Source organism: Mastacembelus armatus, chromosome 24 (assembly GCF_900324485.2).
Source record: "Mastacembelus armatus chromosome 24, fMasArm1.2, whole genome shotgun sequence".
In the NCBI taxonomy this organism is placed as follows: Eukaryota; Metazoa; Chordata; class Actinopteri; order Synbranchiformes; family Mastacembelidae; genus Mastacembelus; species Mastacembelus armatus.
Genome location: NC_046656.1, coordinates 20,245,671 through 20,260,489, shown reverse-complemented (window position 1 = coordinate 20,260,489; position 14,819 = coordinate 20,245,671). Strand labels below are relative to the sequence as shown.

The following is a 14,819-nucleotide window of genomic DNA, read 5'->3' as shown; positions in this document are numbered from 1 at the left end:
TGAGAAAGATGAGCAGGGATGAATACAAAAGAGGAAGAAGTGGGGGAGAGTCAAAGGAGGAGAAGGGGTAAAACGTTAGGAAATAACACAACGTGTGATGATGAAGAAGAAAAGACAGAAATAAGGAAAGAAAGAAAAAGGAGAGTAAAGTAAAAACCTAAGGATTGAAGTCTGAAAAGCCCCAGTTGGCCTGTAATGCGTCATGTAACACATCGTTGGATGCCTGTAGCACGTCCACAGCAAAGTAAGAAGCACAATACATCAAACAAAGATCCTGAACGAGGAGTTTTCACCTGAAGCACCACTGCTTCCTGCTCCACCCGCTTCACACTGGTGCAGACGGGCCGGACGTTCGGTGACCTCAGCCACATGTGGGGAAACATGTGGAGGCACAACACAACCCTGACAAAACAAACACCTGGGCTAAAGGAGACAAAAGCTTGAAAGTGAACTGCAAAAATAAAAACACTGTTGGGGAGGAAGAAAGAGAATACATCAATGGAAGGACAGAAACAAAAAAGGGATAAGAAATAAAGGACAGGAAGAAAGAAAAGGATGGTGGTCGGAAGGTAGAAAAAAATAAAAGTACCAAGGAGGAAAGAAATAAAGACAACGGGCAGAAAAGAAAAGGGGAAGGAAGGAAGGAAGTGACAAGGATGCATGAAGGACAGATGGGAAGATGAAATAAAGGAAAGTAAGTGTCAGCAAAAAGATAAAGGGAGGAAATAAGGAACATTTTAGGGCAGGGAGTTAAAAAACTAAGAAAATGGCAGTTGTACACTACACACACACAGCACACACACAACACACACACAGCACACACACAACACACACACAACACACACCTGCACAGGTGAGGCAGGTGTTATTTCACTGGAGGAGATGCAGCTCAGGGCAGGTAGCTACATATATCAGACACCAGAGTGTTAAATTAACTGGCTAAAACACACACACATACACACACATATCCACACAAACACCAGCGTCTGTTTGTGTGTGTGTGTGTGTCAGTGTCAGTGTCAGAATCCAGGAAGTGGAGCGATGATAGCTAATTAGAACAAAGATCCACTGGAGAAACAGCCCAGAGAGACACTGAGGGAGAAATGCAGAGTGAAGGTAAATTAAGGATAGAGAGACGGGAGGACGAGAGACACTAAGACAGACAGGAAGAAAGTGGAGGAGAGAGAGAGAGAGAGAGAGAGAGAGAGGATTCATGCTGAGACTAGAGCCAAAGTGAAGAAGTAAAGACCAGAGACTGTTCAACATGTTAAAACATGTTTGTGAATATGGTGGAAAAAAAAATGCTGCTGTGATTCTCCAGAGTAAATATACTGAGAGAACTTTACTATAGTCTTTACATATACTTCAGTAGAACCTGGTTCAGCTTATGGGTCTGTGCCGTAGACCTCCATTGTTGTCCAAAAACTATTAAAAAACCAAGCAGGGAGCCACAGCGCTGACCTGGCTCACATCGTTCTTCCTCACCAACAATGGGAGGCCCGTCTGTTTCCAAAAACCAGCTCCAGACTCTGAGAACGGCCGACACCGTTTACAGTCTCTGAAGGAACAAAGAGTCCACTGGGCTCTGTTTCCACTGCTCCACCAGGTTCTCTCGTTGGACCATGTGAACCCCGTCCAATCAGAGCACGGGTCCTTCTCGACCTTTGTGTTCAGATTTAATCCAAGGGGGATCAGAGACACCGTGGCGTCACTGAGCATGCAGGTGGTAGAAGGCAAAAACAGTGACTGGTCTTTCTGTTATGTCCCAGGGCTGAATCACAAAACACAATATAATGTTTTTTTATCTTACTCATATTTGTCCCTGACTCCACGTGTCTTTGGATCAGGCCGACTTTTAATCCTAACACAACTAAAGCTGTGGACTAACAGGAGTGGCAGCAGCAGACTTGGGTCTTAGGCTCAGCTTATTTTTCACCTCTTCCTCTTCCAAAACCCAAAGACCAAAGTCTGACAACACCAACGCCGTCTGGAGTTTTTATCTCCTTCGATCATTCCCTTTTTGAAACACCAGAACAAACTGCTGCCACCTGCTGGTTCGGAGAGTCATTTCCTCTCAGGCAGTTGGAGATCACCACTGTGTGGTGTGTTCGAGTGACACTTTTTGGTCGAGATGAAAGCGATGTTCTTCTGCAGTTCCTTGCTGCTGGTTCTTTTGTGTTGAGTCGTGCGTCTCTGTTGGGCACCGACACCAGAAAGACAAGGAGCCAAATGCAAGAAGATTTTTCTGTTTTCCACGTCGGCGTCACCAAACTCCCCTACCTGCTGCAAAGCTCTTGTTTCAGCCTGATCAGTGCCACCTGTTCTTGAGGAGGCGCCCGTGAGGTTTGATCGTTAACATAATCAACAGTCGGCTGTTCCGCTTCGTTTGAGGCAAAGTTTCATTGACAAAAACAACTTCAGACCGCAGAGCTTCAGGTTCGACAAACACATTTAACGGCCTCACTACAGTGTGATGGCATCAGGGACCTGAACCAATGATCTAATATTAATGGTGCAGCTGCTATTGGTGTGTCATTGGAGCAGCACTGCACTGTGGTGGAATTAAAGAGGAAACATGAAGTTAGACACTAAAAAACATCTTTCTAAGGCAAAACAGTCTGAGGCAAACATCAGGTCGTGATAAACTGTAGGAAGCAACAGAGATTTGCGTAAAAAGCCTGAGATGTGTAGAAGTTACTGCAGATTCATTGACATTAGATCATTATCAGGGCACCCATGGGTCCTGGTAATGTCTTACACCCTGGTTATGTTCAGGTCACATTTCTCCCCTTAGAAAAACACTGAACAAGACTCATACAGAGAAAACTGGCTCCCTTCTTTGTGTTCATGTGACTTCCTGTGTTGGAGCCAGTGAAGGGTCGTGTTAATATGTTGTGAGAACTCACTAAACCCAGAATGTGTTCATGCTGAGAACATCAGGAGCAGGTTTGAGTTTGAACATGCTGGAAATGTTAAGGCTTAGATACAGTGTTAAGTGTGTTTTCAAACTGCTGTGCTGGTGTTTACATGACACGTGACAGTGTCCGTCTGACGCTGACTTCAGGAGACGTGAACTGGCAGCTTCACTCATCGAGTCGTGTTTTCCTCATGTTGCTTTGACATTTGGCTTCTGTTTTCAGAACCACGTGGGGCCTTAACCCAGTGCATCTTGGGATACGAACAGTACTTACATGCGGGATGGTGATGTGTGGTGGAAGACAGATGTGAAGTGTTATTCTCACAGGCCGATGTCAGCAGTGCAGCACTAGTCAGTAATGAAGTGAATACTAATTGATTTACTTTTAATTATCCCCTGCGCCTTTTTCTTTCAGTTAATAAGCTTCCGCGGTCCGTCGCTACGCTGTGACGAGCGTGTCATCTCGACAACGCCGCAGTGGACCCACAATGCAGTTCTACATAACAAAGCTTGTGTGTGTTTGTTTTGCTACATGGCCTTACAAGATCAAGATACATGACGACACCAGGCTTCGCTGGCTCAGCAAACACAGTGTGGCCGCCCTCTGCCAACATACACACACAGACGTGCACACACAGATTACAGACACACACACACACACACTCATACAGATATCACATGCTCACACAAATCACACAATGCTCAGTGTGTGTGTCTTGCTCTTGTTTCTTTTATTCCTCACTTTCTCTCTCTCTTCATTGTTAATCTGCTCCGTCTCTCTCTGATGAGGAGTCACAGCTGGATGAAAGCCTCTTTTCATGTCTGATCATATCTGCCTCTTTGTTTTGCAGCCACAGTATCCAGCTGAAGCATGCACACACACACACACACACACACACACACACACACACACACACACACACACACACACACAGTCTGCCCAGCTCAGTTATATTGATCAAAGCCAAACGTTCATCAGCGGCTCCATCTACTGGTGAACAACAGCAACCACATGTTGTGGATTAGCAGCTTAGAAGAGCCCAGACCTTTAATTTTCACGATCAGCACATTCATCATAAACTCAACTGGCTTGACATAATGTGGCTGTGTGTTTTATCACCGCGCAGCTGCAGCACACTCAGTCCTGTCAGGTTGGCCGTTAATCGTGGGGTTGGAGGTTTGATCCCCGGCTGCTGGTTCACATGTTGAAGTGAACTTTAGGGGGACGCTAAACTCGACGCTGCTGCTGTTTGTGTGCGTGTGTGTAGTTGTCATAAATTAAAGTTAGTTTTTAAAGATGAGACCGAAATGCTATCCAATTGTCTGACATTTTATATCTGCTGAAGAAAACGCTTCATTGAAGTGTCATCAAATTATTTCCCTGAAGTGTATCGGTTGTCTATGAACTCAGACCTGATCCCACCTGTGACATCGTTAAACACAGGATTCACACTCAAACTCACAGACTGTAGTTGGACTGCAGGTTTGACACTCTGAAACATCACAGCCTTTGCTTTCTGTTTATCGTTTATTTTCCTGATCACAGTTTACACTGAGCAGAATCACGTGCATCATTAGCATGTTGAGTTTTTATGAACTATGTTGAAACTATGTGCAGTTTAGACCCAGCTCAGGTGTTTCTGCAGCGTCTCTTCTGTTTGTCACATTTGAAATGTTGTTTTTCAGCTTTGACTCTTGATATCACACCCAGATCTTCTCTCCGTGGAAGATCTGGGTTCCTTAAGGACTCACTGAGGTCTGCTATTCAGTATGGGTCTCGAGACTTTTTGTTCTTTCTTTGTATGTGAGAGAATCTAATTGCAGGTTCTGACAGATTGATGTTTCTTTGGATCTGGCACCTTCATGGTCCAGTGACACACGTGCTCTGCAGAGCATGACATGAGACCTTTTCAGAGATGTCTCAGGTGGCTGCAGGTTTCAGAATTTATAAGATCCCCCAAGCAGGTCGTCTGCATAAATTCTGCTTTAATTAGCTCTTTGCCTGCTGTAGTTTTACCTCCTTTTACCAAAATCATCCCTTCAGTCTAAATAAGAGCTCATTGTTGGTTGGATGTTTTCTCAACAGAGCTGTAAACTCAATATTTTGTAAAATGTCTTGTCTAAATCATTTTCGATCTCTTTTAACTTTTATCTTTAGCGGTGGCAGAAGTCGGGGACTCACCTGGAGCACCTTGTTTCTCGGTTCTGCCTGGACTCGGAGATGGCTCTGGATGGGATGGACTCTTCCCGCATGCTGGTCATCAGCCCCTGTGAGCTGAGCGCGTACACACAGAGATGGGAGGTCCCCTTCTCCTGACCCCTGACCCCATGATGTCTGACCTCCAGACATGCCCTGTCACCCATTCTCTGCCTCAAACATCTGGGCTGAAACAGCTGCATGGACAGCGTAAGATACACGTCGGTCAAGGTGCCGCAGTGAGGGTGGAGGGACAGGACTCTGACGGACCTGCAGAGCTTTGGATGCTTTGTCAGGTCTAAACCCTGATGTATAGCTGAAGACACACATGAGAAATGTGTGATTTGTCTGTTTGGTGGAGAATCAAACCAAGTGCACCTTAAACCCCTGAACTGTCAGAGATTTGAGTTTGACAAAAACTTTGCTTGAGGAAAAATATCTAAATCAAAGAATGTGTCTTGTAATCTTTTGCACTGCAAGTGTTTGTTTTTGAGGTTGTTTAAGAATCTGGGAATTAAAACCAAGCACAAACTCCAGTGTTTAGTTTACGTGTCAGTGTCTTTATCGCCTGGCAGAGTGATGCCTCTTAGAAACTCACGTGCTAGTTTTGGTTTTGTCTTTTTCTAAAGTGAACTGTAGCTCAAACACAGGCTGCTCTTCTATTAAATTTCAAGGTCGTGTGCCGATAACTAGCAGCTTGGTTCAGTGGCCGTCACTCAAGCTCACAATCGGTTTACTTACCCAGCTGATCAGCCTCAGTCCTGTCTCTCCAAACAGGATCAAATCACCTCAAACGTTCAATTTGCTTTTCTGATTGAAGATAATGGAATGCAGCCTGAAAGTAACTCTGCATCACTTTGAACCAGAACTGGTTGGGAAAGTTTCTGCAGCGCTGTTGAGAAGAGGTGATTATCCCTGTTCTAAGGTTTGCAGGGCGGCTGAGAGTGTGTTGGCTGTAGGCTGTTAATGGTTATAAGCTCCCAGAAAAACCTTGGATGAGAAGTTCAGACACAGCAGAGGGTGACAGCGAGGTGACGAGCTAACAGGCTGCGCTGAGCTACAGGAGCAAAGACACATCAGAGGAAATCACTGGATGTGGAGCCAGTTTGAAACAGGAATTAGTCAACTGAAAAGAGCGAGAAGTAATGTGTCAGGAACAGCAGCGTGAGTGCAGCACTGCTCTGTAGCAGATTTCAGTGTAGACACTGTTGGTGCATGTGAGGATTCTCTCTTTACGTCAACAACCTGGGGAAAAGCTTTACTCTGAGGTTTTTCGTTTGCCCTAATTATGGCTGTTAGCATCACTGTAATGTTTCTTGTTTAGAGGATTTACAAACGTTGTGTTTAAGGTTTGTTTTTGAGAAAAGCTGTTTAGCTCGACAGCTGAAAACTATCAAACTTTGTGTTGGTCACGTACCTGAGATAGTTTTTATTTTTGACTGACAGGATGTGTCTAATGGACAAACTGCAGCTGCTGCAGGGATCAAACCTGCGACCTTCCTGTCATGTCACAGCCTTCTTTGGTTTTTCATTTCAAATTCCAGCGGAGTCAAAACACAAGAATAGCAGTCCGTTTTTCAAACGATGAATTTCTAATTTTGGAACAACATTTTCTCCAAAGTGTGTTTGGCACCACCGACCACAGCATTTTGATATCCTGTTCAGCTCCTGAATAAAGCTTCAATAAAGGCTTTTTTCTATTTGATTGACCCGGTTGTGATGTTTACATGCAGGTGTTTATGGCCAGAACTGATATCACACACATCATTTGAAGGGTATTAAACAGCTTCTTACCGATTTACAATATTACTTATCTTATGAAAACTCACTGAGACTGGACTGATATAGTTTCTACTGTACAGTGCTGCTTATAACTCAGTTCCATCATTACTGCTACTACTGCACCAGGTGCTGTACTAATACTGCTGCTACTAATTCAACTACTGTTCACAATAAAGATTATTAATAATAACAGGTAAACTGGCCACTCTTATAGCCACAGCTATAATTTACTATTACTAATAGTATCGCCACAACCACAACACACGCAGGTTCTTGTTACTAGTAGCCTACTATTTTAAATGCTGTTGCAGGTTCGACTGTTCTACTGTCACAGGTTTAAAATACTGTCTTTTTTATTAAAGATCAATTGCCACTAAATCAGCATCTTCTGCCTTTGACATGAGTGAAGTTCACAACTGATCTCAGCTTACAGATAAATAAAACTTATATCACTCACAAAAAATTACATTTTTCCAAAAATGCTTGTAATGATTTTCCAGTTTACAGGCACTCTGCAGCATCATCACACCAAGGGGAGATCATGTTATTTTCTTTGGGACTATTTTCCTGCTTTTTGGGAGATGGGCATGTAAAAAAGGGGACAGGCATTTTACGGTATGATGCTGCTTTAATGCAAATGAAATCAGCAGCATGTTGGAGCGAGAGACGGGCTGTGTGTGCAGACTCTCTCTTCTTTAAACATCGGCCCCCGAAAACTTCGCTTCGGCCTTTAGCGACATGGAATAACAGAATATGATGAAAATGCGCAGCTGCTCTTTTGGTATTGATCAGCTTTTCACCATTGTCTTCAGGAACAGACTCGTTTTTACGTGAGTACAATGACCTTTTCATTTCTCTGTCGATATTGTCAACATCCCCACGGGAAATATAAACATATATACATAGCGATACTCATATTGAATCTAATCCGTTTATTTTGTTGAGTTCAGCAGCAACGACAGATGACACTAATTATAAAATCGTGATTTTTAAGGATGAATAAACAAAACAAACGAATCGTGACGTTTCCAGTCGGGTCACTATCTCGGCTGCACCAAGTGGCTGTAGTCCGTTCATTTCACTGACTCCCATCATGCCATTCGATGCATTTAACTATGGAAGCAAATATAGGACATACATTTTGAATTATATCAACGCTTGGAAACCAGATTTTAATACAAAATATTATATTGGACTTTGTAATTAATCCTTCTGAATTTATGTGGCCTCTATTTATTTCTATAAAACTTTTCAGGATTCTCAAATTCAGAAATTTGTACTAATTTCATTTAATTAAAACAAAACAAGGTGTTTCAGAGTGCTGCGGTAGTGTAGTACTAGAAAATCCGAGCTCAGCTGGAGCACCTAAAGGCACCACATGATTCGGGGTCGCTTAGTTACACGTCACATGTTGGGGACGGGATCAGACAAATCAAAAATCCAAACCGATTGATAACGAGGATCGATAATGTTCACTGGTTGTGATTTATCTCCGTGTGTTCAGGCCAAAACATAACCATGTTCACCCCGCCCCTGGAGAAAAGTAAGTTAATGCTAATTAGCTTCCTTAAGTTTGAAATAATCGAAAATACTCGACGTGGCTAACATATGCTAACAGCTAACGTTAGCTAATTTGTTTGTTTAGCTAGTCACAACAACGTTGATGGCAAATGTTATTCTCTCATTTATCCCCACTCGTATCGATAGTTTCTACCTTAACGTCCCCGTTATTTGTGAATCGATCGTGTCTGCACTGAGTAATATGATCTATAATCAATAGAACCGATAAATGAATCAACATCAGTTCGGAAAATGAGCCAAAGTTAAATGTGACTGTTTGACTGTTGTCACACAAAACAAGTAAATTGAAGACGAGACCTTTTATGATTTTAACCACTTTCTGATGATTTTAGTGCAGATGGTTCATTATTAAAATAACAGATTAACTTTATTTTTTTCTTCTTCCAGCCACCCCATGTTCCTCAGTCGGCTGAGCTCCTGCAGCTGCTCCTTCCTTCCCTGCCCCCGTCCTGCTGTCTGCTCAGCCAGATTCAGGAGCAGCACTGCCTCTCCCAACTGCCCCCACGTCATCCCCACTACTCCTCCATGGTGGTCAGTGCAGGGATTTCCCCCCTGGCGTCCTCGGCTCCTTTGCTCCCATTCCTCTTTCACAGGTAGGACACTACACCCCCAGAATACCAACCCCGGTTTCTTTGGCAGTAGTTGGCGTTCGTTCTGCACTTCGGCTGACCTCATGATGGAGCGCCCCGACAGAGATAGAGAGCCTCCTCACAAAAGGAGGAAGAGCACAGAAGAAAAAAGCAGTGTTGAAGAAAAGGAAGGACACAGGGGTGGAGCAGCACGGGCAACCGGAGGGAAGGCCAAGGATGGAAGCTACAGAAGGGAACATCAGAATCTGCATCCCAGCTCAAACACCCTCCCAGAACCAAACCACCACTTCAGAGATGGGAGTCGAGCTGGAAAGGTCATCAGCAGGGAAAGCAGCAGAGGTAAAGATGGAGAAAGGACTAAAACTGAGAGTCAAAGCAGACAGCGAAACGACAGCACTGGTCAGGATGAAACCCCAAATCGAGGGAGGAGCAAACATCAGCAAAGAGTACAAACTGCAGGGCCCTGGACTCAAACCTCAAAGTCCAGATCTGAGCAGGATATAGATTCCATGCATAAACCTAGACCTAACCCCTGGTTCAAAGACAAGGGTGCAGAGGAGCAATGGGATCATGGCAGGCCCACAACAGGACCAGAGGACCAGCAGAGACACAGAGGTTGTGGTGAGGTCCAGTGGATGGGGCTTCATTCCAAGCCTTGCAGCACCACTCACCCTCACAACCCATGGCAGGCAGCTGACTCCACCAGGCAGCCTCCTCCACCTGGAACCTCCCCAGCTGTCCCACAACGGCACAAGACTCCACCTGTGAAAGGTAAGTTCAGTGTGTTTCATTCATCACTTAGAATTGACCTTACACTGTGTGTAACTGCTTTCCACACACTTCACTGTCAAAGAGAACTTCTAGTAAATCATTCTGACAGGAAGCCTCCTGATCTGTCAGGGGTCTGACCTGCGAACTCTCCTGTTAATCTTTCCCTTCTCTCCTCAGCTCTTCAGAGACACTGGGAGGTCTGTCCTGCCTGCAGTCCCTCCCCGCAGCCACCAGAGCGCAGTACAGCTTTCGACTTCTCTGTGATGTCCTACAACATCTTGTCTCAGGAGCTGCTGCAGGACAATGCCTACCTGTACAGACACTGTGACCCCAGAGTGCTGCCCTGGGAGCACCGGCTACCTAACCTGCTGGATGAGATCAAGCAGCACGACGCTGATGTGAGTGGACGATCAGACGAAACTTTAATGATTGTACTGTTACCTGTAGCAGGAGTAGGCAGGGGCGGTTCTAGGATTTTTTTCTTTGATGGGGGGCAGATAGGGGGCAGATAGGGGCGTAGTGTGGAAGTATGGGGACACCTTTTAGGCCGATTTCATGTCAGATTTCCCCCCCGAGCGATTATTTGTCTAAACAATGCTCAAGTGTGTGTGATGTCAACACGAGTATTTTATTGCTCCTGATCGGGTCGGATCCTCCATCATAAATATCAAACGTTTGACATGCTTGTTGAATTATGCTAACAACACGTGTTTTTTAAACTTATTGTGTAAGACATAACGTTATTACGTAGTCACGTTTGATCCCGCGAGTTCTCGTTATTTTGAGTTGCTAAGTCAGAATATTGAGAAAGTATCTCGTTATTTTGACTTAGGTGGTCGTTTTATTTTTCATCAGCACAGACTAGACGAGGATGGCATGTTGAATTAATATGCCAAACGTTTTAAAAACCGAAAGTCTACAGGGGACTTCCTGTTTGCGTCCCCAACTGTTCCCGCCCCTACCGTTGAGTCGCGAGGCTCAGCTTCTGTTGCCTAGCAACCGTCACAGCTGCGTTAATTTACTCGCTAACGGCGGAGCCAGAAATGTTATTTTTCTTGATTTATATCATTTTGGGAGAAAATGAGATGTATCTCATTGTGACGTTACTTGTGTCCAACAGTATAAACTTTAGCTAGCGTTAGTTTACTAATGTGGGTAATTGTATTTTCACGGTGACCGCCCCGCCGCTCGCTTCCGCTATGTTTGTTTTCGTCAGCTTTCGCAGAGAATCTTGGGATATGTAGGAGGATAATGAGATGCAGCCATGTTTCCCGAGGAAAGAACATACGTTAGACATATAAAATACATAGACCCCTTATTGTGTTTTATTATTTATTGTCCCTCACACGCTATATTTGCTCGTTAAAATATTTTTAGTTAATTAGCCTTCAGACTATTAACGTTACTAGCTAGTGATATTCTTATTTTAGTTTTATTTCTTATAGTTTTATGTATCATATAGTTTTGTTATATTTTATATTATAAACTAGATTGCCCGTAATCGAGATGTTAGCTAATATATATCACCGTTTATCAAAACTCTTTTGCCAACTAGCCGTTAGCCGTTTTCCAACTAGCCGCTAACCGCTAGCTAGCTAATTTACAAGTGTGACTAGAGTAACTAGCCGTTTATGTTGACCGACAGACATATTGATATAAACAATTAATCGACTACCAATTAATTGTCGATAAGAATTTGCTCGATTAAATTCAATTGTCATTTAATTTTGCCCTTTTCCACCGGCAGTATTTCTGTGACATGTAGTGATGTCGCCAGTCGAGGGCGCCATTGCCTAATCCATGCTTGAACACAACGCGAAATTCTCACGGAGAGAAACACAAACAAGAAGAGGTCAAAGTGCAGTGAGAACGTTTCAAACTAAATGACGACAAAGAAGCCAAATGTCCACTACGTGGTACTATGTTCAAGTACAACAGTGATGTCGTTAATATTTTTTTTTATTTAAAATATTTTATGTAGGCTGAAGCTAAATGGTATTTTGTCTACCTTTCTATTCAGAATTTATTTTATGTTGCTAATGTTTCACGTGCAGCAGATGACAGTATAGTTTATTTTCATGTTAGAGTAGCCTACATATTTTATTTAATTTCTATGCAGAATTTATTTAGTTATGCTACATAAATGTCAGTATCTGTAGTGTATCCCCAGATGAGTTTTTTATTAAATCGCCACTTATCAATTAATTGTTAATCGATTAACAAGGTCAATTAACTTATGATTAATGAATTAATAATTTCCATATCTGTTTTTGTTTTTTTTTTAGATCCTGTGTCTTCAAGAAGTCCAGGAGGACCACTATGTAAACCAGATTAAACCTGCTCTACAGGCACTCGGTGTGTGTTTATCATGTCTCTTTCATAGTAAAGGTGCTTTTATTGTGAAAAGCTCATATTTATTACAGCATGCACAGGTTTGTTTGTCTCATCCTTTGTGTTTTCTCGTTTATTCATGTGTGTACTTATCAATCTCTCTGTATGTTTCAGGTTACCACTGTGAGTATAAGAAGAGGACCGGACGCAAACCAGACGGTTGTGCCATTGTCTTCAAAACATCACGCTTCTCCCTCCTCTCCTCCAATCCTGTTGAGTTTTTCCGCTCCGGTGATGCCCTCCTTGACCGGGACAACGTGGGATTGGTTGTGCTGCTTCGACCCAACGACACCGTAGGACAGTTGGATCCCTCTGCTTTTATCTGCGTTGCCAACACTCACCTCCTCTACAACCCCCGCCGTGGTGACATCAAACTGGCACAGCTCGCAATCCTATTGGCTGAGATCACACGGCTGTCCCGCCTCCCAGACGGGTCAACGAATCCGGTTTTGCTTTGTGGGGATTTTAACTCGACACCTGGGAGTCCACTGTATAATTTCCTGATCACAGGTTGCCTGAACTATGGAGGACTACAGGTCGCCATGGTGAGTCTCTTACCCACACACATACAAACACACATGGACATTTGTTTTAATTTTCTTATATTTTATTGGAAAAAAAAAAAATCACATGCTCAGATAAAAGTAATCATTCAATAGACACGCATTTGTTTTGTACAGTAGTTGTACCGACCTGCGTACAGCTACTTACTGATGGTTTTTTGTGTGTGTGTGTGTGTGTTCGTGCATGGACAGGTGTCTGGTCAGGAGAGCAGTCCCAGGGGTCAGCGTCTCCTTACATCACCACTTTGGTCTCAGAGTTTGGGAATCAACCATCAGTGTCAGTACGAGAGCAGACGGACGGAGACGTCCAGCCCTGAAGGTGTGGTCAGTTTAGGACTCTGTTCAAATGTCACTGTTTGTTTAGGCTCGTTTCTGTTACATATTAGTGCCAGTTTAGTGAAGCTAATTCCCTTTAAAGTCATAATTTTGTTCTATTTTAGCACCAGAATTTTTAGCCCAGGCAGTTAATTGTGTCCAATGTGAAAATAATCCAAGTGTCCAAAAAAGAATTGTGTTGTGATTTGAGTTTGGATGGTTGGTTTAATTTATTGTGTTGCACATGGAGCCTCGTCACCGACTGTCGTCTGTCTCAGCTGTAGAAGGAGCCATCTCCAATCTGACTGTCGAAGATCTCGCCACCAAAGCTGCTGCGGCTTTTAACAGGTAAGGAACGTGTTCTCACACACAAGCTGATCTGTTGTCACTGCACTGTTTTCTTTAGGTTTAAGTCTGTGTGTGTGTGTGTGTGTGTTCAGAGAGAGGATAGAGCACAGCCTGACACTGCAGTCGTCCTACCAGCACCACCTAATGCCTGATGGGAGACCTGAGATCACCACCTTTCACTCCCGCACAGCCATAACGGTGGATTACATCCTGTTCACACCAGGTAATCACACACACTCTGACACTGATGCAGTTAAATTCATCTGCAATTTGTTGTTTCTGTTGAAGAAAATCTTTCAAACAAAATTTGCGATTGAACAGAACCAACTAAAACAGAAACTCTAGATACATTCAGAATAAAAAAGAAGTTTTTAATTTGCTCCTTAAGATTTGAAGTATTAATACTTTTATTTATAATAATAATATTCAGTGCCTACCTTGCGTCACGCCCTCTCACTTGTTTTTCTTTCTATTGTCTCAGTCACATCTTGTGTTTTTCTGTCATTTCTTTTCCTCTCTTAAAGAACCGATCGCCCATCCTTCAATTCCTGCTGCCCGGGGCCTCCAGCTGTTGGGCCGGCTGTCATTGGCCGGCCAGTCAGAGCTGGAGGAAGTTAACGGCCTGCCCAATCACCATCAATCGTCCGACCACCTTCTCCTCCTCGCTCGCTTCCGCCTCCAGTGCTGACTTGGAGTCTCTGGACACTGTGGTCACTGAGCAGAAACAGAAAACAATGGTCAAAACAAACTGAAATGCATGTTAAAAATGTTAATATCAAACGTCCTAGTTCAAGGTTTTACTTGTATAGTTACTTGAAATTGATTTTTAAGTCCTGTTTCTATCATGTTTATCTATTTAGAGGTGGATTTTAAAGTTTTTTCCAACATTAGCACAAAGATAAAATGCTGCTGCTGTAGCTAAAGGATCTGACAACTACAGTTAATCAAATCAGTTTTTCAGGGCAAGTGCGACTTTGTTTCCTGATAAAATATTAGTTGAAAATTGCTCCTGCATCACTGACAGTTTTATATTTTCCTGTGCCAAAAACATTTAATGCTGTACAGGAAACAGTTTCTCTTAAATATTATGTGCCATAAGGATGAAATGTTTTCAAACGACGATTATAAACAGGTTCAGGAATAATCTCACTCACTTAAAAAAAAAACAAAAAAACAAATGTTTTCCTCATGGACATTGTACAATAATGTTAAAGTTGTACATAATCAGCTAATATTATATTTTTGTAGCTTTGGAAAGAGATAACCAGATTTGGAGAGTTTACAGTTTGTAAAAAAACGTGTTTACATATCATAGACTTACTGCTATACTAATAAAATTTAATTGAATTGAACATCCACCCACA

General features: G+C 43.0%; 2 protein-coding genes across 4 annotated transcripts in view; both read left to right on the top strand.

The window, feature by feature from the left end:
• Nucleotides 1-6,814, top strand: part of galnt14 (UDP-N-acetyl-alpha-D-galactosamine:polypeptide N-acetylgalactosaminyltransferase 14 (GalNAc-T14)) — a 116,532-nt gene extending 109,718 nt beyond the window's left edge. For both annotated transcript variants that reach the window (XM_026319011.1, XM_026319010.2), the window contains exon 15: nt 5,076-6,814. In XM_026319011.1, the coding sequence (XP_026174796.1) occupies nt 5,076-5,234 (159 nt within the window). In that variant the 3' untranslated portion in view covers nt 5,235-6,814. The remainder of the gene's footprint in view (nt 1-5,075) is intronic.
• Nucleotides 6,815-8,294: 1,480 nt separating this feature from the next.
• Nucleotides 8,295-14,807, top strand: angel2 (angel homolog 2 (Drosophila)). 2 transcript variants are annotated; one of them, XM_026318230.1, is made up of 9 exons: nt 8,295-8,439; nt 8,865-9,838; nt 10,016-10,236; nt 12,124-12,193; nt 12,344-12,774; nt 12,985-13,111; nt 13,392-13,455; nt 13,548-13,678; nt 13,980-14,807. In XM_026318230.1, the coding sequence occupies exons 2-9, from the start codon at nt 8,872-8,874 to the stop codon at nt 14,141-14,143; spliced, it is 2,175 nt and encodes a 724-aa protein (XP_026174015.1). In that variant the 5' UTR covers nt 8,295-8,439; nt 8,865-8,871; the 3' UTR covers nt 14,144-14,807. The 2 variants fall into 2 exon arrangements, with proteins under 2 accessions (XP_026174015.1, XP_026174014.1); XM_026318229.1 differs by having other exon boundaries at nt 13,386-13,455.
• The last annotated feature ends 12 nt before the right edge of the window (nt 14,808-14,819 follow it).

Bases quoted from the DNA above. Each gene is read 5' to 3' on its own strand.
- angel2 (XM_026318229.1), top strand. From the start codon at position 8,872: ATGTTCCTCAGTCGGCTGAGCTCCTGCAGCTGCTCCTTCCTTCCCTGC. The intron at 10,237-12,123 runs GTGAGTGGACGA...TTTTTTTTTTAG, and splicing joins TCAAGCAGCACGACGCTGAT to ATCCTGTGTCTTCAAGAAGT. The intron at 12,775-12,984 runs GTGAGTCTCTTA...GTGCATGGACAG, and splicing joins GAGGACTACAGGTCGCCATG to GTGTCTGGTCAGGAGAGCAG.